General features: G+C 36.8%; 1 protein-coding gene across 1 annotated transcript in view; it reads left to right on the top strand.

The window, feature by feature from the left end:
* The window catches only part of LOC107572187 (uncharacterized), an 89,687-nt gene that overhangs the window by 37,423 nt on the left and 26,671 nt on the right, over window positions 1-25,593 (top strand). The window contains exons 6-15 of the mRNA XM_016258606.1: window positions 1,575-1,685; window positions 14,036-14,107; window positions 14,837-15,154; window positions 15,314-15,610; window positions 15,719-15,859; window positions 19,158-19,210; window positions 19,795-19,906; window positions 22,477-22,803; window positions 23,066-23,368; window positions 23,651-23,767. Of these exons, the coding sequence (XP_016114092.1) occupies window positions 1,575-1,685; window positions 14,036-14,107; window positions 14,837-15,154; window positions 15,314-15,610; window positions 15,719-15,859; window positions 19,158-19,210; window positions 19,795-19,906; window positions 22,477-22,803; window positions 23,066-23,368; window positions 23,651-23,767 (1,851 nt within the window). The remainder of the gene's footprint in view (window positions 1-1,574; window positions 1,686-14,035; window positions 14,108-14,836; window positions 15,155-15,313; window positions 15,611-15,718; window positions 15,860-19,157; window positions 19,211-19,794; window positions 19,907-22,476; window positions 22,804-23,065; window positions 23,369-23,650; window positions 23,768-25,593) is intronic.

Here is a 25,593-nt window from a genome sequence, read left to right as displayed (position 1 = left end):
CATCAAGAAGATCAGGTCCTTTCTTTTGGAACATGCTTCACAACTCCTTGTTCAAGCTTTTGTTCTGTCCAGGCTGGACTATTGCAATGCTCTCTTGGCAGGTCTTCCAGCCAGTTCTATTAAACCTTTACAATTAATCCAGAACACGGCAGCAAGATTAATTTTTAACGAGCCGAAAAGAATGCACATCATTGTTTATCAATTTGCACTGACTACCAATAGCTGCTCAGATAAGATTCAAGGTATTAATGTTTGCCTACAAAACAACCACTGGCTCTGCACCCCTTTACCTAAATTCATTACTTCAGAGTTATGTGCCCTCTAAAAGCTTGCATTTTGATCTATTAATATGTAAGTGAATTTCGCTTTATTGTGCCATCCCAAAGAGGCACAAAATCCCTTTCACAGACTTTTAAATTAAATGTTCCATCCTGGTGGAATGACCTGCCCAACTCAATCCGAGCAGCTGAGTCCTTAGAGAATCGGCTAAAAACACATCTCTTCCATCTTTATCTGACCATCTAACTCTAGCACTCTCTATTCTAATTCTGTTCTTTATAAAAAAAAATAAAATAAAACTTGCCCCTTTTAGAATTGCACTCTATTTATTTACTAACTGCTTGTTTTCTTTAAAAAAAACTAACACTTGCTTCTCTAATCTTTTTGTATTCTATCTATTTGTTTTCTTTTTATTATACAATTAACAAAAGCAAAAAAGGCCTCTAACACTAGCTGGCTCTATTATTTTTTCTGTTCTATTTGTTTTCTTTTTATTTATTATGATTAAAAAAATGCTACTTGTACTGCATTAAGCTAACTAAAACTTGATATAGCACTTGCATATCATTCCTCTTTTGTTGATTTTGATTGCTTCCATTGTCCTCATTTGTAAGTTGCTTTGGATAAGGGATTACGGTACACGCTTTACCAACTACCCCACTGACGATTGTCTGCCGTCTTTTATAGTGTTGACCATCCCTATCACACGTTTGTGGGTGGAGCTAGTGTAATAGCCTCTGCCAACAAGGCGGGCTATTTGCACTTAATCTAAAAATGTGAACCTGTAAAAAAAAATTTAAAACTCCCCCGGGACTGCAGGTCTCTAGTTTGAACTGAAATGTGTTTTGGCAGTGCGTGTACACAACCACCCTATAATGATAACAATCCACCCAGTGGTTTTTATTTTAATCTGCTCAAATCTTTACCCCTTTCTCAAATCGAGCCGATCTCAGATACCTGTCTGTGTGACGTCACAAAAACAGGCCCCTCCCATGATAGTTTGATTGTGTGCTCAACTATCCCATCAGCAACCAGACTCAACATCTGGACATCAGTCAACTCTGTCACACATGTTCAGGTACAGCAGTGCTGAAATATGTTTTTTTGTTTTTCAATACAATGAAAGTTCATAGTTATTTAACATAAAGCCCAATAAGTCTCTCCAATTTTTGTGTTTCAATAAAAGGTATAATTTTTCTTACATTGACAGTACCTGCACTTTTTAAATTCCTGACAGAGACTTAAGTCGGCTTGTTGAAAATCACTATTTTATCATTGCTCACTTGTTATTTCAGAAGTCCACGTCCACTGTTGCGGTTCTATTGAAGCTGTGATCCGATTGGTCATCTCTGTTCTGGTGGGCGTGGCTACTGCGGCTGTTGTGGTTTATGACATCAGATCTAGAAGTGGCTAAAATGAGAGAACATATAGTACAAATATTGTGACATATGTTGGCATTTTGATCTATTAATATGGCAATATGTATTCAAGGATTTAAATTCAAGTTAATAAAATCAACAAGAGCTTTAATGTGTGGGTGCAAACTATTTAAAATCTACATCCTTTTTCATATTATATATAAATCACATTATGAGAAAAAAAATATGGCATTCAAAAGCAAATGTGGTCTAAAGGTATTGCTAGTGATGCAAAATGAAGATTTGCTTACCAAAGCTTTCCTTAATATGGTGTAGGGCCTTCTGGTGACCAAAGTACTCTTTATAACTTTATTCTATTCTTATATGCCTTGAATTTGATATTTCTGTCAAGTACATGTTTTTAAATAATTAAATTTGTAAAATGTCTTTAATAAAAAAAACTCATTTGATCTTTGAAAGTTGATTAATGAAGAGGTTTTAAATATTATTTAACTTAGTGACATGTAATAATTATTAAAAGCCCTTGTCCAAGTTACAACATCTAACTACTGGGGTGCCTCAGGGCTCAGTTCTTGGACCACTTCTCTTCTCTGTCTACATGGCATCACTAGGTTCTGTCATTCAGAAGCATAGCTTTTCATATCACTGCTATGCTGATGACACTCAACTCTACCTCTCATTCCATCCTGATGATCCGACGATAGCTGCTCGCATCTCAGTTTGTCTAACAGACATTTCTTGCTGGATGAAGGACCATCACCTTCAACTCAACCTTGCCAAGACAGAACTGCTTGTGGTTCCATCAAACCCATCGTTTCATCACAATTTCACCATCCAGCTAGGCACATCAACCATAACTTTTTCAAAAACAGCCAGAAACCTTGAAGTTATGAATGATGAACAGCTGATTTTCTCAGGCCACATTGCTAAAACTGCCCGGTCCTGCAGATTTGCTTTATTCAACATCAAGAAGATCAGGTCCTTTCTTTTGGAACATGCTTCACAACTCCTTGTTCAAGCTTTTGTTCTGTCCAGGCTGGACTATTGCAATGCTCTCTTGGCAGGTCTTCCAGCCAGTTCTATTAAACCTTTACAATTAATCCAGAACACGGCAGCAAGATTAATTTTTAACGAGCCGAAAAGAATGCACATCATTGTTTATCAATTTGCACTGACTACCAATAGCTGCTCAGATAAGATTCAAGGTATTAATGTTTGCCTACAAAACAACCACTGGCTCTGCACCCCTTTACCTAAATTCATTACTTCAGAGTTATGTGCCCTCTAAAAGCTTGCATTTTGATCTATTAATATGTAAGTGAATTTCGCTTTATTGTGCCATCCCAAAGAGGCACAAAATCCCTTTCACAGACTTTTAAATTAAATGTTCCATCCTGGTGGAATGACCTGCCCAACTCAATCCGAGCAGCTGAGTCCTTAGAGAATCGGCTAAAAACACATCTCTTCCATCTTTATCTGACCCTCTAACTCTAGCACTCTCTATTCTAATTCTATTCTTTATAAAAAAAATAAAACTTGCCCCTTTTAGAATTGCACTCTATTTATTTACTAACTGCTTGTTTTCTTTAAAAAAAACTAACACTTGCTTCTCTAATCTTTTTGTATTCTATCTATTTGTTTTCTTTTTATTATACAATTAACAAAAGCAAAAAAGGCCTCTAACACTAGCTGGCTCTATTATTTTTTCTGTTCTATTTGTTTTCTTTTTATTTATTATGATAAAAAAATGCTACTTGTACTGCATTAAGCTAACTAAAACTTGATATAGCACTTGCATATCATTCCTCTTTTGTTGATTTTGATTGCTTCCATTGTCCTCATTTTTAAGTTGCTTTGGATAAGGGATTACGGTACACGCTTTACCAACTACCCCACTGACGATTGTCTGCCGTCTTTTATAGTGTTGACCATCCCTATCACACGTTTGTGGGTGGAGCTAGTGTAATAGCCTCTGCCAACAAGGCGGGCTATTTGCACTTAATCTAAAAATGTGAACCTGTAAAAAAAAATTTAAAACTCCCCCGGGACTGCAGGTCTCTAGTTTGAACTGAAATGTGTTTTGGCAGTGCGTGTACACAACCACCCTATAATGATAACAATCCACCCAGTGGTTTTTATTTTAATCTGCTCAAATCTTTACCCCTTTCTCAAATCGAGCCGATCTCAGATACCTGTCTGTGTGACGTCACAAAAACAGGCCCCTCCCATGATAGTTTGATTGTGTGCTCAACTATCCCATCAGCAACCAGACTCAACATCTGGACATCAGTCAACTCTGTCACACATGTTCAGGTACAGCAGTGCTGAAATATGTTTTTTTGTTTTTCAATACAATGAAAGTTCATAGTTATTTAACATAAAGCCCAATAAGTCTCTCCAATTTTTGTGTTTCAATAAAAGGTATAATTTTTCTTACATTGACAGTACCTGCACTTTTTAAATTCCTGACAGAGACTTAAGTCGGCTTGTTGAAAATCACTATTTTATCATTGCTCACTTGTTATTTCAGAAGTCCACGTCCACTGTTGCGGTTCTATTGAAGCTGTGATCCGATTGGTCATCTCTGTTCTGGTGGGTGTGGCTACTGCGGCTGTTGTGGTTTATGACATCAGATCTAGAAGTGGCTAAAATGAGAGAACATATAGTACAAATATTGTGACATGTTGGCATTTTGATCTATTAATATGGCAATATGTATTCAAGGATTTAAATTCAAGTTAATAAAATCAACAAGAGCTTTAATGTGTGGGTGCAAACTATTTAAAATCTACATGCTTTTTCATATTATATATAAATCACATTATGAGAAAAAAAATATGGCATTCAAAAGCAAATGTGGTCTAAAGGTATTGCTAGTGATGCAAAATGAAGATTTGCTTACCAAAGCTTTCCTTAATATGGTGTAGGGCCTTCTGGTGACCAAAGTACTCTTTATAACTTTATTCTATTCTTATATGCCTTGAATTTGATATTTCTGTCAAGTACATGTTTTTAAATAATTAAATTTGTAAAATGTCTTTAATAAAAAAAACTCATTTGATCTTTGAAAGTTGATTAATGAAGAGGTTTTAAATATTATTTAACTTAGTGACATGTAATAATTATTAAAAGCCCTTTGTCCTAATGTTTATGGGGACATTCTACCCCAATGGTCTTACCTTCATTATGGACATTAAATTCTCACTTTGTGAATAATAACACATTTACAGCATTTACCCAGTTTATTGTAAAACCACAAAGTCAGTGTAGAGCTCTTTTGCAAAGGAAAAGCAGTAAAAACAGCCAAATAGACATATTCAAAAAGACCGACTGCAATATTAAATGAAAAGCTGTATTTTTGTCTTTTATTTTTGTATTTTTCTTAAAAGTTTCTATTTATTTGTTACATTAATTTTGTTGGTTTTAATATCGCATTAAAGGTGAAAAAAGATCTGACATGATTTTACTTGGATTCATTTTTTACATCTTAAAAGCCTGCAATTGTAACAGAGGTGTGTAGACTTCCAGTAACAGGTGATTTTAAAAGTGCTTTATTGTTAGATATGTTTGAGAAACGATGGATCAATGGGACTAATGCTTCAGTAGAAATCGTGTTAGGGACTACCCACTAATTCTGCTGGGTCAACGCAGTCATATGACCTGAAAAATAATCACACACACATGCGCACGCACACGCACACATGCACACGTACGCACACACACACGCGCACACACGCACAATTAAATATCAATTTTGCACAAAACAGATAATGTTTTCCTCTCACTGTAGTATTAACAGGCAATACTTGTCATTTCTGGCGCTCCTGCGGCGATAGAAAATCACACCAACAGCTACAGCTGCAGCCACCAGTAGAAGAACAATAACAGATAGACCTGCTACAGCACCTGGAGACAGACCTGAATCTGGAATAAAAGAGAGACTGAATGAATGAACAAGTAATATTGGTCTATAACAAGCAATATAAGATATAAGGTTTGAGAAAGTAAATGGGAACTTGATTCAGTTTAAAATAAAACACTGTTTGATTCAGTGATATCAAAATCACCGTTGATTCAGTACCAAGTCATCAAGGCAGCAAAATTAAAAAAAGAAATGTAATGATACAATTCTTTATATTTCTCTGTATGTGTCCAAATGCCTGAATGACTAAATTACACTTACTAATGACAGTAACATCGAAGCTCTTTACATGGCTGATGCTGCGGCGGCGACGACGGCTGCTGCTGCTGATCTTTAGTTCATAAACTCCAGAGTCTGTGATTCTGATGTCTGTTTTCCTCTCACTGTAGTATTAACAGGCAATACTTGTCATTTCTGGCGCTCCTGCGGCGATAGAAAATCACACCAACAGCTACAGCTGCAGCCACCAGTAGAAGAACAATAACAGATAGACCTGCTACAGCACCTGGAGACAGACCTGAATCTGGAATAAAAGAGAGACTGAATGAATGAACAAGTAATATTGGTCTATAACAAGCAATATAAGATATAAGGTTTGAGAAAGTAAATGGGAACTTGATTCAGTTTAAAATAAAACACTGTTTGATTCAGTGATATCAAAATCACCGTTGATTCAGTACCAAGTCATCAAGGCAGCAAAATTAAAAAAAGAAATGTAACGATACAATTCTTTATATTTCTCTGTATGTGTCCAAATGCCTGAATTACTAAATTACACTTACTAATGACAATAACATCGAAGCTCTTTACATGGCTGATGCTGCGGCGGCGACGACGGCTGCTGCTGCTGATCTTTAGTTCATAAACTCCAGAGTCTGTGATTCTGATGTTCATGATGGTCAGAGATCCAGTCTGATGATCCAGCTGCAGTCTGTTTCTGAATCTCTCAGGACAATGAAAATCTGTGCAGGTCTTATTGGGATCTCCAGTGATTTCAGCGATGAGAGTGTCATTAAAATACCACGTCATCACATGATTTGGTTGTTTTATTACTCCAGGATCTAAAGTAACAGATTCTCCCTCCTTCACTGACTTTCTCTTCATTGTATCTCGTTCAGCAGCGGAAACATCTGAAACACAAACCAACAACTGTTGGAGGACCATTTTGGGGAAAGAAACTCCACAACAAGAAAAAAAAACTGTGAAAACGTACCTGTGGGAATGTTTTCGCGAGACGCAAGATACGTACCAATAAGTAAATTAAATTAAATTAAATGTATGCATTTAGCAGACGCTTTTATCCAAAGCGACTTACAGTGCATTCAGGCTATACCTTCATATACAAGTACAGTACATATCACTGCAGTTTCCAACATAAATTATTATTTTTCCCTGGAACAGATACGTTTTATGTGACATTGGTTTCGTATGCGTCACCGCAGATCTGTTTCGACATCACTCAACAAAGTCATGACCCCGGAGGCGGAACTCCCGCACATATAAAAGCGGGTTTTACTTCCGGCTCGTTTTCTTTACCTTTCTCGCCTTGAGAGACCTGGTACAGGTAAGAACGATAGAATTTATATTTCACCATTCAATTCTTCACCAGATGGTGCAGGTGCCTTGAGTCCTTGTGAATTGTGGTGTTTTTTTTCTCTGCTGAATTGCAGTTGGTAGAATTTACTATCACTGCATTATTGTTCATTAGGCTAGTTATATATACTAGCAGTTCAATTGGGATTATTCTGATTTGTTTTTCAGAGTATTCATCAGTGGATATTGAATATACTTCATTGCAAAATTCTGGTGAGTATTGTATATTTTCTCATGTTGGGATTGATAAAGGCCTGCTAAGTACGTTCGTGTACTGGTGCGGGTCTTTGGATTCGTGTCTGTTATCTCCCATGCTTATACAGTGAGAGGGTTGCTAGTTCCTGAAGGAGTTCAGGCCCACTCAACCAGAGGTGTAGCTACTTCATGGGCTGCACTAAAGGGAGTTCAAGTAGAGGATATTTGTGCTGCAGCATCATGGTCTACACCATGTACGTTCACAAAATTTTACAGAGTTGATGTGACTAGTGCAACACCAGTGAGCACTGCTGTTTTAATGTCTGTTGCCCAGTGAGGAGCGAATGGTATGGATTTTGTAGTTCCTCGCGACCCTGTTGACACGCGACATCCTATTTAGACCGTTAGTGACGGTCAGAGTGAGGTCGAAACAGATCGTAAGTTATGACTATAACTATGGATCTGTAAGACCGAAGGATGACCGTCACTAATCCTTGTCGCTCGGATCTCTGGGGCGTTCAAGGTAAGAGAACGATCCGGAAGTAAAACCTGCTTTTATACGTGCGGGAGTTCCGCCTCCAGGGGCCATGGGCATGACTTTGTTTACATAAGGTCTCGAGAGAAGGCGAAACAAAGGTTATCATTCTATTTAGACCATTAGTGACGGTCATAACTTACGTTCTGTCTTGAAATGTCCATTGAGTGGCACTATATCTCTAACGCCCCATTCACACGGGGCATCAGCAGCAACGCCTCTCGTTTACTTTGAATGGAGTGATGTCAAGTGTTGGCGAAATGAATTGTGGGTCCGTCGCATCGCGTTGGGTCCATTGCTCGCAGCAAAAGTTGAAAACTTTTCAACTTTTCAAGCACCGACGCAGGCGTCAGCCAATCAGATCGCCTTATGCAAATCGCATTCATGCAACACCAGAAGACTAATGTGATTGGCTGTTGTCACTATGATGATCACGTCAGCACCAAGCTTCAGAAACGCCCTCCATCAAACATTAACGCTGATGCCCTGTGTGAATGGGGCGTAATGCTCCATGACGTTTTAAAATAACGTACCATCTGCACTACACCTAGCTCACATACGGAAAGCGAAACATATGGAGCTGTAATCATAACTGTGCACGAAAATGATTACAAGTGCTCACTGTTTTAATACCCCTAGTGGACATTTCTGTTGGAATCGGCAGTGATATGTAGCTATTGGTACATATTGTGCGTCTTGCAAAAACGTTTCCAAAGCTACGTTTTCGTCATGAGATCAGGTAACAAGTAGGTTTTTTTATTGACCTTTAGTTTGTACAGCAACCTTGTAGGGGGCACAAGACACTTTATTAAAGTAATGCACTTTTTTGCTTGTTGCTGTTACATGGACAATGAGCAGGCAGTGGCGAGCATCTAAGTGCAGGGAGTGTTTAATAAAAAGACGGCAAAACATACAGGACACTGGGAGCCAAGGAACACAGAAAGACAGATAAACATGAACACTGACTGACGACCAACGAGTGGAACACAGGCACTATTTATACACAAAAGAACACACTACCAAGATAACAAGGGGGCGTGGTAAATGGGAAACACCTGGGGAATATAATCACGGGGAACCAATCGACAAAAGGACTACAAACAAGGCACAGGAAATACTTCAACATAAAAGTCCAGACAGCGCACAGAGAACATGTAGTTGCTAATCAACAACTATATGAAGAATTGATACAAAGTACAAATGATTTGCAACGGTGGTATTTTGGCTTCCAGTGTAGACAGCCTTTAGCTGTTGTGTGGACATTCGGTGTAAACACTCGGCAGTGATGGGAGCTTTCGAAACACTTCGTGATAGTCCAGGTGATATGTGAAAATAATGTTCACTTTTTCATAAAAGCATGAAAATCAAGGATTACAATGATACCATATATAGCAACATAAACTGTTCAGGAGAAGAGTTAATGGTGAAATCAGCTATGTGAGAAGGAAATAACAGTACCTGAGCATCACAGTATCACAGCATTACATATTATGGCTATTCATTTTTCTCTTTGATAATTAACTAATATTTTATTTATTAATACATTAAAAGGTTGTTTTCAAGAATACTATCATTTCAGAGATATAAAAAAAAAATAATCTCAGGTAAGTGTATTTTTTCTTACCTCTCGGGCAGAGTCAGGTAGGCGGTACACTCTTAAAAATAAAGGTGCTTCAAAAGGTTCTTCAAGCGATGCCATAGAAGAACCATTTTTGGTTCCACAAAGAACCATTCTGTCAAAGGTTCTTTAAAGAACCATCTCTTTCTTGCATTTTTTTTGTAATCTGAAGAACCTTCTTTCACCACAAATAACCTTTTGTGAAACAGAAATGTTCTTCAGATGTTAAAGGTTCTTTCTGGAACCATTTAGACAAAAAGGTTCTTCTATGGCATCGTGAAGCACCTTTATTTTTAAGAGTGTAGTATGTTTCCAATACATTAATTACATCCCTACTGTGTTATTCCTATGTATGTCTGCACTATGTTTGTACTTTCTTCTACACTGGAAGCTTCTGTCGTCAAGTCAAATTCCTTGTGTGTGTAAACATACTTGGTAATAAAGCTCTTCTGATTCTAATATTATCTACATCAACAAAAATGTCAATTCTTCATCTCAAGGATGAGACTTTTTTTTATACCAAGTCACTAGACCTGATCATTTACAGGACCTTTTTTTCAATAGTTTTGCCAGGAGTATAAAAATAGATATATTTTTTGTCATTCACGATCTGATATTGCTCTCGTTTCTCGCGTGTTCACATCTTATATCACAAACACATTACACTTTGATTCATCCTGGACTTAAAACAACAATAATTAAGAAATAATTGTGCCTAGTGTAAAGTGAGAGCTGGCACAAAAAGAAACACATTTGTCACATTAGTCAGATTGTATGCTAAATCTTTCACCGTACACAAACTCACAGAATTCGAGCGAAATAAAAAACATAATATTGGCCTACTAATATACATAATATAGGCTACATAATATAATAAACTTCTGTCAAATACGATGCAATTAGATCTGGCACATAATAAAATTGCGTAATTCTTCATTCGCTTTATCGATTGGAAAAGAGATTGTAGGCCTAGGCTATAATGTCTTACCATGGTCCGGAAAAAACAAACAGACTGACAGCAATATAAAGGGAAACTTCATTTTCACCACTTTTATCAGAAAAAAAATCCAATGTAGACTCAGACAAAAGTGCCTCACTCTTCCATACTAGTGACCACAAGTTAAAGTTAAAGTGAAAGTAACACAGTGTCTACACATAACAAAAGACAATAGAAGCCATTATAATCAGTGCCGCTGTCTCAACGGGAGGCGGCGCAGCAAGATAAATCTCCGACAGTAAACTGATGCTTTGTTTATGAAGAATTGATACAAAGTACAAATGATTTGCAACGGTGGTATTTTGGCTTCCAGTGCAGACAGCCTTTAGCTGTTGTGTGGACATTCGGTGTAAACACTCGGCAGTGATGGGAGCTTTCGAAACACTTCGTGATAGTCCAGGTGATATGTGAAAATAATGTTCACTTTTTCATAAAAGCATGAAAATCAAGGATTACAATGATACCATATATAGCAACATAAACTGTCCAGGAGAAGAGTTAATGGTGAAATCAGCTGTGTGAGAAGGAAATAACAGTACCTGAGCATCACAGTATCACAGTATTACATATTATGGCTATTCATTTTTCTCTTTGATAATTAACTAATATTTTATTTATTAATACATTAAAAGGTTGTTTTCAAGAATACTATCATTTCAGAGATATATAAAAAAAATAATCTCAGGTAAGTGTATTTTTCCTTACCTCTCGGGCAGAGTCAGGTAGGCGGTAGTATGTTTCCAATACATTCTTGTTCTCTCTCAACACTGCCCTAACATCACATGCGCATGGCAACGCAATCAGGTGAACAGTTAAGGTTAATTCAGTGACTTTATGAGAAGGATTACAATGAAATCTCAGAAGATGCAGAATGAAATTTCAAACATATTTCATGTAAACTTAATTTACAATCACTCTCTGGGGCCAGAGTTGTCTATCATGTTGTCCTCGGGGGGAAGCCAGAGTCCTGCATGCGCTTTCACCACAAATAACCTTTTGTGAAACAGAAATGTTCTTCAGATGTTAAAGGTTCTTTCTGGAACCATTTAGACAAAAAGGTTCTTCTATGGCATCGTGAAGCACCTTTATTTTTAAGAGTGTAGTATGTTTCCAATACATTATTGTTCTCTCTCAACACTGCTCTAACGTCACATGCGCATAGCAACGCAATCAGGTGAACAGTTAAGGTTAATTCAGTGACTTTATGAGAAGGATTACAATGAAATCTCAGAAGATGCAGAATGAAATTTCAAACATATTTCATGTAAACTTAATTTACAATCACTCTCTGGGGCCAGAGTTGTCTATCATGTTGTCCTCGGGGGGAAGCCAGAGTCCTGCATGCGGAGGGGTACATACAGGTGAATCGCTAATATTTGATGTAATGGGTGGAATAATATTTATGTGTAGGGTGTGGTGCGGGTGCTGTAGTGATTATATTAGAGGGAGCACTCTTTGCTTGCTTTCTGTATTTAATCTATTCACAATTTGAATAAAAGTTTTAATAAATTAGTTTTGTCTACCTCATGTAGGAGATTTAATGCAGGTGCGGTTCGGGTCCCTGTTTTTATGTCAAATGGGTCGGGTATGGGATTAAATTAGTTTTGCTGTCAGATAATGTGTTTGGTGCTCTGTTAATTACTGCGATTGTGGAAAGATCATTTCACCAGCCAGGAAAGGTGAACGAAAATGCCTCTCTGTGATGTTGCCACGAGGCATCGCTTACTTACAGATCTCAGGCTTCTGGAGGGGATGTAGATTCATGAGAGTGAGGAGGAAGTAGGAGGGTGCTGAGCCTGTGGCTGTTCTGTATGCAAACATCAATATCTTGAACTTGATGCGAGCCGCAACAGCTAGCCAGTGCAGGGGGATAAAGAGAGGAGTGAAATGGGCCCTTTTGGGCTCATGGAAGACCAGTCGTGCCGCTGCATTCTGAATCATTTGTCGAGGTTTGATCGTGCATGATGTAAGTCCAGCCAGAAGAGCATTGCAGTAGTCCAGCCTAGAAATGACAAAGGCCTGGGCAAGAAGTTGTGCAGCATGCTCTGTTTCGAAGGGTCTGATCCTCCGGATGTTGTGCAATGCAAACCTGCATGATCGAGCTGTCTTTACAACATGGTCCTTAAAGATCAGCTAGTCACCAAAGAATAATTTTTGATGAACCTAGCAGGATGATGAAATCATGCTGTAGAGTCGGAGTGGCAGGGAAAAAGAGGAGCTCAGGTGTTCCTTCATCCATGCCGAGATGTTTGCCAGGCAGCCTGAGATCCATGCAGCTACTGTTGGACTGTCTGGTTGAAATTAATAATAGAGCTGTGTGTCATTAGCATAGCAATGGTAGGAGAAGCCATGTGCTTGTATAATGGGTCCCAGTGATATAGTGTATATGGTGAAGAGGAGGGGTCCAATAATTGATCCCTGAGGAACCCCAGTGACCAGTTGATGTTCTTTGGATACCTCTCCTCCCCAGGAAACCCTGAAAGATCTACCTGTGAGATAAGATTAGAAGAGAAAAGTAAAATGGTCGCCATGGCAACCACAAGGCGTTTTTGCGATGGCTCCATTTCTGAAAGTGTTCAGGGCCCTAACTTGTACAATTGTACCAAGTTTTGTGCTTTTATGAAAAAGTGAACATATCACCTCAAATTTTGCACATATCACCTGGACTATGAAGCTTATGAATCGTTTCGATTCAGTTGTTCGGAACTCGTATCAAACTGTAGCCTATCAAATTGGTTTCGAAACATTTCGAAATACCGAAGTTTCGCCGCCAGATTGCATTGATCTGGTTAATCCATGAAAGAGTGTCCCTTGACTCTTTTCTTTTTTCTTAAAAATTAATTAATTAATTAATTAAAAAAGCAATTGTCTGAGCCCGTTTGTGACCGTTTTCTCAGCTTCCTGCATGAAGTCATTTTCCTGTGGCTCTATTGTAATTAATTCCATAGGATATATGCTTCATACACACAAAAAGAAAAAGTCCAGAACTCTTCACTACATGCACAAGTTGTTTGTTCACCCAACAGATCAAACAACATTATTTCTGTAGAAATCAGACCACAGCAGGTTTCCGTTTGACTTTGAAGTGCTTTGAAGTGAGCTGAAGTGTTAGCGTGGTTGTGTAATGATGTGAGAGGGTGACCGGTTTCAACGTTTTTGTTTCGCCGAACATAACAATTAATAATCAAATTATTATTAGCTATTTTAAAACCAATTACCTCTGTTATCATTAAATTAAGGGAGATCCATTCAATATTCTTCTACTTACTTGGTTAACATAGACAGGCAATTTAAAAACGGTCATATATCATTTAATCAATGTTAAATTATAAGGAATTAGGAATGTATTAAAATCTTATTAAGGGCTAGAAGAACATTTATGTATACATAAAATGTTAAATACCATATAAATATACACAACGTGTTCAAAAAGTGTGAGGATGATATATAGGAGGGTCAGACATAGGGGCGGATTCAGGTTCACACGTCAGATTAACAGAGTGCTTTTGGTGGATAGTGGTACTAGTTCAGACAAAGAAGATGTTTTATATGTTTGTTTTGTTCAGTTTGTGCTGGCGGTGTCTGATTGGTAAGTTATAAAAGCATTTTATGCCTTAATTTTTATCCATTTCAGAGCAACAAGCCACTGCTACTGTTTAAATGTGTCTATTTTCGTGAGACATCATCTCATTTGAATTCAGGTCTTGGTTTGTGATTTCCATTTGGGAGTTCCTCAAATTTATGAGTTCCAGGCTTAGAAAAGTCATGGAAATTAATAGAAATGTTCATAATTTTCCATGACTATAACATTTTATTTTGGAAATTTCAAGTGAATGTAAACTAATGGAGGCTCAGAGATCCTGAGTAGCTTTCAAATTTCTGGTCTTTTTTGTTGGTTACAAATGTCCGCTGCACCGTTGTCAGCCATAACTATAACTATATTTAAAAAGAAAAATACTTTAGTTAATCATAAACAAAAGGAAATGGAAAATCATTGGTCAAAAAGTGAGTGAAGTGAGTAAGATTTGATTTTTTTTTACCCATCTAAATATCACAAATATAAAAATCCCCTTTTTATAAAACAAGTACATGAAAGTCAGGGACAAAATTTAAACTTGTAGCCTACTTTCAAGCTGTACTTAACTTGTGTGACTGCACAAATGTATTGTACTCTACAGCTTATAAAACACCATATCTCTCTTATTTGTTTCTGCTGCTGTTCTTCAGTTTACAACTCAATGTTACAACCTAGAGCTGATGTGATGCTTTATAAACAACAGGAACCTTAATAAATGAATTTTATTTTTGTCTTTATCAGTTGTGTTTGGTGAGACAGTGTCAGTGATGGAGGGAGATTCTATTACTCTACACCCTGATGTTACTGAAATACGAGAAGATGACGATATAGTGTGGAAATATGGAGCTGAAAAGTCTCATGTAGCTCAAATAAATAGAGATGCTAAAGTCTGCTCCACATCTGATGGTCCTGATGGGAGATTCAGAGACAGACTGAAGCTGGACTATCAAACTGTATCTCTGACCGTAACAAACATCTCAACTCAACATGCTGGAGACTATGAACTAGAGATAAATGGAGAAAAGCTGTCATCAAAAACATTCAGTGTTTCTGTCTATGGTGAGTAGAGATAATGTGTCCTGTCCTTTGAATGTTCTTATTTTATTACTTACATACTGAAAAGTTCACTCATTTTATAGTTTGAATGACAGACACACTAAATAGTGACGATTGTTGATTAGATTCATCAGGTTTCTGTTTATTCTCTTATGTGTTCAGCTCGTCTGCCTGTTCCTGTCATCAGCAGAAACTCTTCACAATGTTCTTCATCATCGTCATCACAGCAGAATTGTTCATTGGTGTGTTCAGTGGTGAATGTGGGTCATGTGACTCTCTCCTGGTACAAAGGAAACAGTTTATTGTCCAGCATCAGTGTGTCTGATCTCAGCATCAGTCTCTCTCTACCTCTGGAGGTGGAATATCAGGATAAAAACACCTACAGCTGTGTGCTCAACAATCCCATCGGCAACCAGACTCAACTTCTGGACATCAGTGAACTCTGTCACACATGTTCAGGTACAGCAGCGCTGATATATGTGATTATTTACTAACCTGATCTCTATATTTTTTTATAGATCAGATTGACACAATCACTTTTACAATTGCATTACTGCCTCTCTTTAGATGCTGCAGCACAGTCTTCTTCTCATCCTCCAGTCTCTCTGATAGTGTTGATTTCTGCTGCTGTTGCTGGATTTCTGTTGATTGTAGCTGCATTTGGGATCTTCTGCATCTGTAGAAAACACAGAAAAACTGGTCAAGAAGGCAAGTGTTACCTACTGCTTTTAAGAAGTATTATAACACATATCTATATAATTTCAAATTTTTCAATCTGCATCAAAACAAAAATGCAAATCTGCCTTAATTCAATAATAAATCAACTTCTTACAGACTTTATGAATATAATCTGACCAGTGCAAAGACGAAGAGCTCCACTGGTGTTCAAATTAAGATTTTCATGAAAATTTCACTGATGGGTGATTCTTCATTTGTTGAGCTTCTGTGAAAATGAAATTTCATTAAAAATTTTAAAAAAAGAAGCATATAATGTATAAGCTATCTGCAAAGAATGTATTTGCAACGTGAATTGGCCACATCGTAAAATATGTACAAATTGCTATGAGATTGGGTTGGTATTTTGAATAATAATAATGATAAATGCATACTCTGCTAGAACTAGTGTGAGAGAAACAGTTTTAACCCTAAAAGGGGCGACATATCCTGGGGGATAGAAACATCTGAGAAGCTGTGGGGAGAAGCAGTGAAAGCATAGGTCTCATTTCTTGGTTTCATCTTGAAAGGGCCTATAGTGGGAAATCTACTCACTCTCCGATAAAAGTTGATCTAGTTCACATATTTACACACGTTGGAGGGGACTTAGCTGTTTAAATAGCTGTTGTTCAGCATTAGCTTATTAGGTTTACATTGAAATGTTATAAATTAAATGCTTACATTTTTTGTAAACTGTCTCTAAATGTTTGTATCTCAGGGGATACATCGCCCTTTTAGGGGTATAAATCAAGATATAAAACATACATATAGACTGTGTGACTTTGTGGCTTGTGTTTTAGAAAATCTAATCGTTTTGTAATCTTGACCAGACTGTCCTCCAACAAAAAAACGACCCTATAGGTCATTTGTGCAAGCACCTTATTACGACCTATATTTACCTTTTAAAGTGCCCTCTAGCGGGTGTAAAAATAATGACAGTGTCGTGTTGCGTCTGTCGTCATGAAATGACGTATGACTGTCATTACCAATCAAAATGTGTTTATTTAAATGCAATTTGTGGACTTTTTACATGGTCCAACCATAGACTCTATAAAAATATGGACGTAGTGTCCGTGACGTCACCCGTAGTTTTCTGAAGAGCGTTTTGAAGCCTAAACTGAGCGGAGCAGGCCCAAAATTTGCTATATAGACCAAAAGCACTTTTTGTACCAGGCTATAAACATATTTTTTTCTACTGTAAATTTGGGCATTTTAACATGGGGAGTCTATGGGACTGACTCCATTTTGGAGCCAGCCTCTAGCAGCCAGTCGATGAATTGCAGTTTTAGTCACTTCCGTGTTGGTTTCACGAGAGAGACCGGAAGGCTGCCGCTTGGGTCCAACCCGATCTCACGGCAATTTGCTAGGTGGCTAATTCATACGACTTCGTATGAATGACCACACCTAACCCCGCCCCTAAACCCACCCTCACAGAATCAATCAAAAATCGTGATATACAGTGCATATAGGTAGTCAACAAATAAAAATTGGACTGTGTCCTATGGTGTGACAGAAAAATTTAGAAAAAAAACTTAACATACAAATAACATGAGAAAAAAGTACCTTCATTCTTAGAGTTACAAATAGCATGAGAGAAGTTCATCTTCAATGTTAGAGTTTTTTTTTTTACATTTTTCCGTCACACCATATAACACATTGATACATCAACTACCCATCTACGTTTTATGAGAATGTGCATTCCTTGGGATCAAACCCATGATCACATGATTGCATGTTGTCTTATAACACAATGCTCTACCAACTGAGCTATACGAAACCCAAATTATGGCAAAGCATTTGCCATACAAAGCATTAATATGAAAGTGTCCTGTTGCCGATAGGGGCGCATTTGTAGTATACGCTCTGATGGGTCGTATTTCAGGGATTTGGACAAACGACCTATGCGGGCATATTGGTTGGAGGACATGTTGCCTTGACAAAACACATATCGTTGGAAAGGTCTGACAGTCAAGATTCCATATTTGGTGACTGTTTTGTAACAGAAGCCATATTGTGACAGAAAATGCTTGATTTGTGATAGAAACGGGGAAGTCGTGGCCTAATGGTTAGAGAGTCGGACTCGTAACCCAAAGGTTGTGCGTTCGAGTCTCAGGTCCGGACGGGAATTGTAGGTGGGGGAAGTGAATGTATAGCACTCTCTTCCACCTTCAATATTACGAATGAGGTGCCCTTGAGCAAGGCACTGAACCCCCAACTGCTCCCCGGGCGCCACAGCATAAATGGCTGCCCACTGCTCCGGGTGTGTGTTCACGGTGTGTGCGTGTTCACTGCTGTGTGTGTACACTAAGGATTGGTTAAATGCAGAGCACTAATTCCTAGTATGGGTCACCATACTTGGCCACATGTCACATCACGTCACGAAAACTGCATTAGAAAAATTCAATAGAGTTTGGGTGTCACCCAGTGGTTGTTTTTGGTATAGTGCCCAAAGAAAATCTCACAGGAACCACAATTTTTGTGATATCAACTTCAAATTTGGAACATAAATCGGTTAGACATATGGCTTTGATTTTATAGACACCATACTTGGCCACATGTCACATCACGTCACGAAAACTGCATTAGAAAAATTCAATAGAGTTTGGGTGTCACCCAGTGGTTGTTTTTGGTATAGTGCCCAAAGAAAATCTCACAGGAACCACAATTTTTGTGATATCAACTTCAAATTTGGAACATAAATCGGTTAGACATATGGCTTTGATTTTATAGCCATTTTAGAGTGCAACATATTTTATAAAATATTTATTTTATATAAAATAAAAACAATTAGTATACTACATTATCTTTACTGTAAACTTAAACTTTTATAACTTTTATAACTTCTTTTTTTTTAAATGCTATGTGTCTTCTTTAAAAAGAGACCAACCTTAGGGCTGTACTCCAAAGCGTTCAGGAATTACAACCATGTTGTTACAAGCATTGATAAACAAGTGTTCTGTTTCCAGTGAATTTATACCCCCAAAGGAGCAACGTATCCTGGGGGATACAAACATAAATAACAAATATAAGAGTCAAGTTTTTAAAAAAATCATGACATTTTATTATTTGAGTCCCAATAAGATGGAAAATAGCATTAAATTAATTTTCTGATGTCTCTTTATGGGTTTGCCCATTTTAGGGTCAAAGTCAAACTGAATTAATTTGTTAATGCAATTGCATTTTGTTATTTAAATTGCATGCGTTAACAATCTAACTTTGACAGCCCTACTAACAGTGATGAAAAAGATTTAGTAAAGATTGTGTTAATGCATATGTTATTATTGTTGTGCAGATGAGGTCACTTATGCTGACCCAACGTTCTACAAAAGAAACACACAGAAATCGGTAAGATCATTTATGACTGTGTATGCATCAGTTCAGCGGTGAGTCAGATTTAGATGTGTGTTCTTGTCAGTATAATAAAACTTGATGTCCAATGTTACATAAAAGCACTGAAGCAAAACCAATGATGTAGATGCAGTAGATGTTTGACGGCATTAACTCAAGCTGGTAGATTACCAGAAATAAGGAGCTGAATCTGATCAATATTATTCGAAATTTTAGAATCTCAAATCTATGGAAGCTTGTTTCTATGGAAAGCTGTTTCCACCACTTTTTTTTCATGCAATTTTTAGTTTATATCTCACAATTCATCATTTTTAGTTTATAACTCACAATTGCAGGAAACAAAGTCGCAATTGCCTTTTTACTTTCTCTATTTTATGGTAGAAAAAAACAAAAAGGTAAACTCAGAATTCAAAGAAAATTCTGAATTGTGAGATATAAAGTCATAGCTACCATTGAATTATTTATTTTTTTTACTTTTAGGGCAGAAACAAGCTTCCATAAATAATCTTCCATACAGAATAAATATTACTTTTTTTTGTATTTACATTTTTTAAATTCTTCTTATATTTTTGTTTTTACAGGAGATAAAAGCGGAACATCATTGTGAAGAGGATGACGTTGTGTATGAATCTGTTTTCATAAGTAGATCAAACTTAAACCTTTCTTCTGAACACCAGATCCCGCTGTGTGAACGCTTTTACTAAGAACCTAATATATCAGGAAATCCCAGCAGACACGAAGCAGAATGATTCTGAAGGGTCTGAAGTATGACATTCAGAGATGGACTAATCAAAAGACTTTGCTTTGTAGTTCTATGACTTCTAATAAATGATCTAAATCGTGTGGCTCATTGGAGTGTTTCATGTTTGACATTTAAAGCTTGTTTTGATCTCTTTGGTGGAAAAACATCTTTTGCGTGAGCATTGTCTATTACTGGTGGGTTGTGGTCAGTTTATGATCTTGATGTGTGATTAGCGTGTGGTTGAGGGGTGTTTTTCCATTCCAATGCACATGATGCAAACAGTTTGACTTCTGCTTTACACAAACAGTTTTATTCCTAAAATACTGCACCCATCAATTCTGAAAGGTCTCAAATCAAACTGTAAAATATGAAAATATCATAGACTTTGTGTGTATAAGCCTCATGACGTTCAATATATATACTCATGCTGTGATCCTGCTGATAACTGCTAGTTTCAGTAGTTATTTTTTAGCTTCAGCAATAGGAGGAGTTGTTGTTTCTAAGAAGAATTATTCTAGACATCACACCTTTGTTTTATAAAGAACACCCTGTTTTTGTCTGCTAATCTCTGTGAGTGATTTTAAGAATAAATGCAATGTATGATTCACTGTTGTGATATCCTTGTACAGGCATCAGCTGAAATGGCCGCAGACAAAAAGGGGTCAGAAAAATCGGCCTGACACAAAAAGGTATTTTAGAGGTCTGAAGATGTCCTATAATGCATCCTGTACAGCTGTGGTTATTTCAGCAGTTTGTAGGCGTGTAATGTGTCACCTGAGTCTTAATGCCATGTGACTGTTGACTGCTGAGGGAAAAAAACACAATACACAGCAGATCTACTTCTGTAAGATAAGATGTAGCTATATATAGATCTCACAGTAAAGAACCAATGGTTTGGTTTTAGTGAGTAAGAACCGGCTCCAAATTATTTATGAACTGTCTGAACCATTTAAACCATTAAAAGAATTAATCATTTAAAGAATCGCGAACCGATTCATACCATATTGCTAACCCATTTGACCAATACATTAAAAGGAACTAACTCAAATGAGAGATTCATTTATAAATTGAGAATTGACTGTCAGTGCTAATTAATATTTTAGCTACTGAAATGTGATCTAAAAGCGGATGCTAACACTATGGTATTGACTATAAGTCGCTATCTTTGCCACATGTAAGATTTGTAGATGGTGATAGATTATGAGTGTGATTATTATACTTTTGGCCTTAAGTGCAAAGAGCCCGCATTGTTACACAAACTCCGCCCACCAATATTTGGTTGGGATAAACAACATTATAATCGTTATTTGCACTTAGTGTAAATAGCATGTTATATATATATATATATATATATAAACATTTTTATATTGTGTAAAGACCACTACACCGTTCTCTTGGAAGATAACACAAATTCACAGAAGGAAAAATAAATGAACAGTAATATACACACCTTTTTACTTTAATAATCAGTGATTTGATTTGAATTTTAACTCATAAATGGCCCCATCTGGTGGGTTTTTAAAGAACAGCCGCTAACAGCATTATAGCATTATAGCACTGGGAGCTCAACCATCTCAGATTGGAGGCATGTTTTTGTTTGTTTGTTTGTTAAAACTGACTTTAAAAGCAAAGACTACAATGAAATGCCAGAGATCTCATTATGAACAAACATTTCTCAAATCTCACAGGCAGCCAAATTTCAACTTTATTTTGGTTCAACTGAATTAATCAGGGAGGGTGATCCACTGAATGTAAGCAGCTCAGTTTGAGTCGAGTTAAACCTGCTGTGGTCTGATTTATCTTCATCTAATGTGGTTTGATCTGCTGGTGGACAAACAGCTCCTGCATTAGCTTGTCTATTATTAGATGAATGCGGTCAGTGAGTGTCAGTAGTTTGTGGCTGAAGCGTTTCTTCATTTTCTCTCCTGTTAATATGAACCAAACATTCTGACTTCTGTTCCATATAAAACATATTTACAGTTAAATCAAATGAATCCAACAGTCAATTAAGAGTCAGTAGTCAAACACGATATTCTCCTGCATCATTAATACACTACACAGATTGGCAGCTGATCATCTTCACAACACTCTATACAAATATCTAAATTAAAATTCATGACTTTAACGCATGAATTTCACTATTCTGCTATTAGTTTTCAGACCAGAATTAATTTGAAAATATAAAAATCATAAGTCATTTTCATGACTTCCTGTGTTAAAGGAAATGGTCGTGTGAGAATAAACTGTGACAGAGGTTCAGACTTGTTGAGGAAAGACCACAAACACACACAGCATCAGTTCAGACATTATAAGGGTTACTATCATAGGATTTAAGTGAACTGATGAAGAAAATGATTCTGAAATTAGTTTTGTTCAGTGTGTGGTGTCTGGTTGGTGAGTTTGAAATGTGTTTTTATGACTTCAGTTGCATTTGTTCTGCTACCATGTAAAACATACTGATTAAATGATGTAAGGCATCAAGTGATTTTTAAGATTTAATCTGTGACAAACTCTTCATCAGGTGTGTTTGCTGATACAGATGCAGTGGAGTCAGTGTCAGTGCTGGAGGGAGATTCAGTCACTCTAAACTCTGGTTTTACTGAAATGATGGATGATGATCTGATTCGGTGGAGGTTTGGATCTGAAAACACTTTAATAGCTCAAATCAATGTAATGGCCGGCAGCATCACTGTATATGATGATGTTCTTGATGAGAGATTCAGAGACAGACTGAAGCTGGACGATCAAACTGGATCTCTGATCATCACAAACACCACAACTCAACACGCTGGACTCTATCAACTACAGACCAACAGTGTGAGCAAGAGCTTCAGTCTCACTGTCTATGGTGAGTTACTGTAAATATCAGTTTCTTTTATTTTGTTATAGCTTTAAAGTATATACAGCCTTTCAGTCTTAAAAATAATAACATCTGAGATACACATTCATTTTCGACTTTAATTTTAAACCTATTAAACAGTTTTCTTCAGACAGTGTAATAAAAAAAAAACTGAAATCACAAACACTCACTGAATGACATCACAGAATCTCACTCAGCACAACAAACAGCATGATTTACTCTGAAGTTTCTAATATTTAATATTTCTCAGCTCGTCTGCCTGTTCCTGTCATCAGCAGTAACTCTTCACACTGTTCTTCATCATCATCATCATCATCATCATCATATTGTTCATTGGTGTGTTCAGTGGTGAATGTGAGTCATGTGACTCTCTCCTGGTACAAAGGAAACAGTTTATTGTCCAGCATCAGTGTGTCTGATCTCAGCATCAGTCTCTCTCTACCTCTGGAGGTGGAATATCAGGATAACAACACCTACAGCTGTGTGCTCAACAATCCCATCAGCAACCAGACTCAACATCTGGACATCACTGAACTCTGTCTCACATGTTCAGGTACAACAGCACTGCTACAATTCACATTTATGAATCAATTTGTTGATTTTACAAAAACTGATAACTTAAGATGCCAGAAAGGATGTGTTTTTGTCATCATTGACTCGTGTCTTTCTAAAGGTGTTTTTTTTTTTTCTTGGAGCACAAAAGGAAGTCTTGCAAATATATTTCTTGATATAGGCTATATGTTTTTTGATTAAAATGTTTGAGTCCCTAAATCAATTTTATTATTGCTCTCTCTCTCTCTTTATAATTACTACTAACTCATTACTTTTTTTCCAGAAGTGCATGGCTGTGATACTATCGAGCCTGTGATCCGATTGGTCGTCACTGCTCTGATGGGCGTGGCTGCTGCAGCTGCTGCTGTTCTTCTGGTCAATGACATCAGATCTACAAGAGGTTAAAAGAAAACAGAACGGATATCATAGCTATTCAGTTATATGTTGGAATCTTAATCTTTAGAGATTAAAATATATGTGGTCTAATTGTTTAATGATGGCGAGACGAAGCTTTGCTTTCCAGTGCCTCTGAACGAGATCATATAAAGGTTCATTACCTGAATGAATCCTTTCGATATGGTGTACGTTGGGACCATCTGGTGGCTAGAATTATGAATATTCTTCTATATTTGAAGAGTTCATTTGCAAAAACAGATAACTCTGTTTTTAACCATTTTCAAAAACTATATTTTTCATTGTGCATTCCAATGAATCTCAATCAAACTGCAGTTGGGTTAATTTGATTAAGTAAATAAAACAAATATAGCTAACTAAAACAACAAAACACAATAAAACATGATAACATAATAAAAAACATGATTTTTGAAAACTTTTAAAAAACTGAGTTATCTGTTTTTGCAAATAAACTCTTCATTTGTTTTATTTTGTAGTGACATCAATTTCATATTTATTTGCTAATTGCACTGTTATTTTCTTAATTTATGTTTTGTTGCTTTGATATTTTAATTTTGTTTATACACAGAAACACTGCAAATGCTTGCAATAAAATATGAATGTAAAAATATTTGTCATACTAACAAAGATTCGTCGAGAGAGAGATCTATGAATCTATATTTTTAACTAAGCTAGTGACATGATAACAAACTATGACTTTAGACAATTCTACTCAGTTGGTCTGTATATCAACTGATGTTTGAAGTGCATTAAGTATTATTAGGTAATCTTCAAATTATGGCATGGCATTCTTGCCGAATTCTGGATTCAAACAATGTAATTCTGCCCAGCCCTGAGTAAGACTTTGCATGGCGAATACTTTGATTCAGATCGGGACTTCGGAGCGTGTATCGTGATTTCTATTTCTTTTTTAACCAAACAGCAGGCTACAAAACATCAAACCATTAAGGCAGTACAGTTATAAAAAAGAAAATGGTTTTATTAACCTCTTCAGCTCTGCTAAATTAAAAATGCATGGAGTCAAGGAACTTTGCTGCCGTACTATGGGTGCAGCAGGCGCAATTATATTATTATTTTCAGGCGCTGCGTAATATCACTGCGCCTGCTGCACCCATGGTACGGCAGCAAAGTTCCTTGATTATTACGCCGGAATGAGAGTATAATTCCTAGCCATATCGGCCTAGAAAATCGCAACTTTTCATTTTCCGTCGATCTTAGTACACGATGTAACTACAGAAGAGTCAAGTTTTAAATAGGAAAAATATCTAAACTCTTTGGTCATTTTTGAGCGAGATGCTAACGGTCTAATCAGATTCAATGATCTATGCTAAGCTACAGCTAAAAGTGCTACCGCCAGACCCGGAGATCGGCTGAATGGATTTGAAAACGGTAAAACTCAACTGTTTAACTCTAGGGGAGTTGGAAAATGAGCCTATTTTCAAAAATAGTGGTGTGTTCCTTTAATGGCCATGTATTATGGAGTGCTTTTTAGGTCTATTTAAATGCTATAAATTATTACTATTTGAGCCAATTATATTCTCATGTAAAGATTTGTTAAAAGAAGCATATTCTGTACATACTTTAAGTAGCCTACTTTTTTGGGGGAGTATCTGTACCTTACTTGAGTTTTTATATTTCAGCCAACTTTTACTCCACTACATTTCCTAATTAAAATATATACTTTTACGCCGATACATTTCCCCGAAGCATATTCTATGGAGACAGAGAAGTGCAAAAAAAAATCACAATTCTGAAAAAAAATAAAATTACAAATGCAAATGCAAAAAAAAAAAAAAAAAAAAAATTTCAAAA

The sequence above is a fragment of the Sinocyclocheilus grahami genome, unplaced genomic scaffold, assembly GCF_001515645.1.
Source record: "Sinocyclocheilus grahami isolate Dianchi unplaced genomic scaffold, SAMN03320097.WGS_v1.1 scaffold1714.1, whole genome shotgun sequence".
Classification (NCBI taxonomy): Eukaryota; Metazoa; Chordata; class Actinopteri; order Cypriniformes; family Cyprinidae; genus Sinocyclocheilus; species Sinocyclocheilus grahami.
Note: the sequence above shows the minus strand (reverse complement) of the source record. Positions and strands in the feature narration are given on the sequence as shown.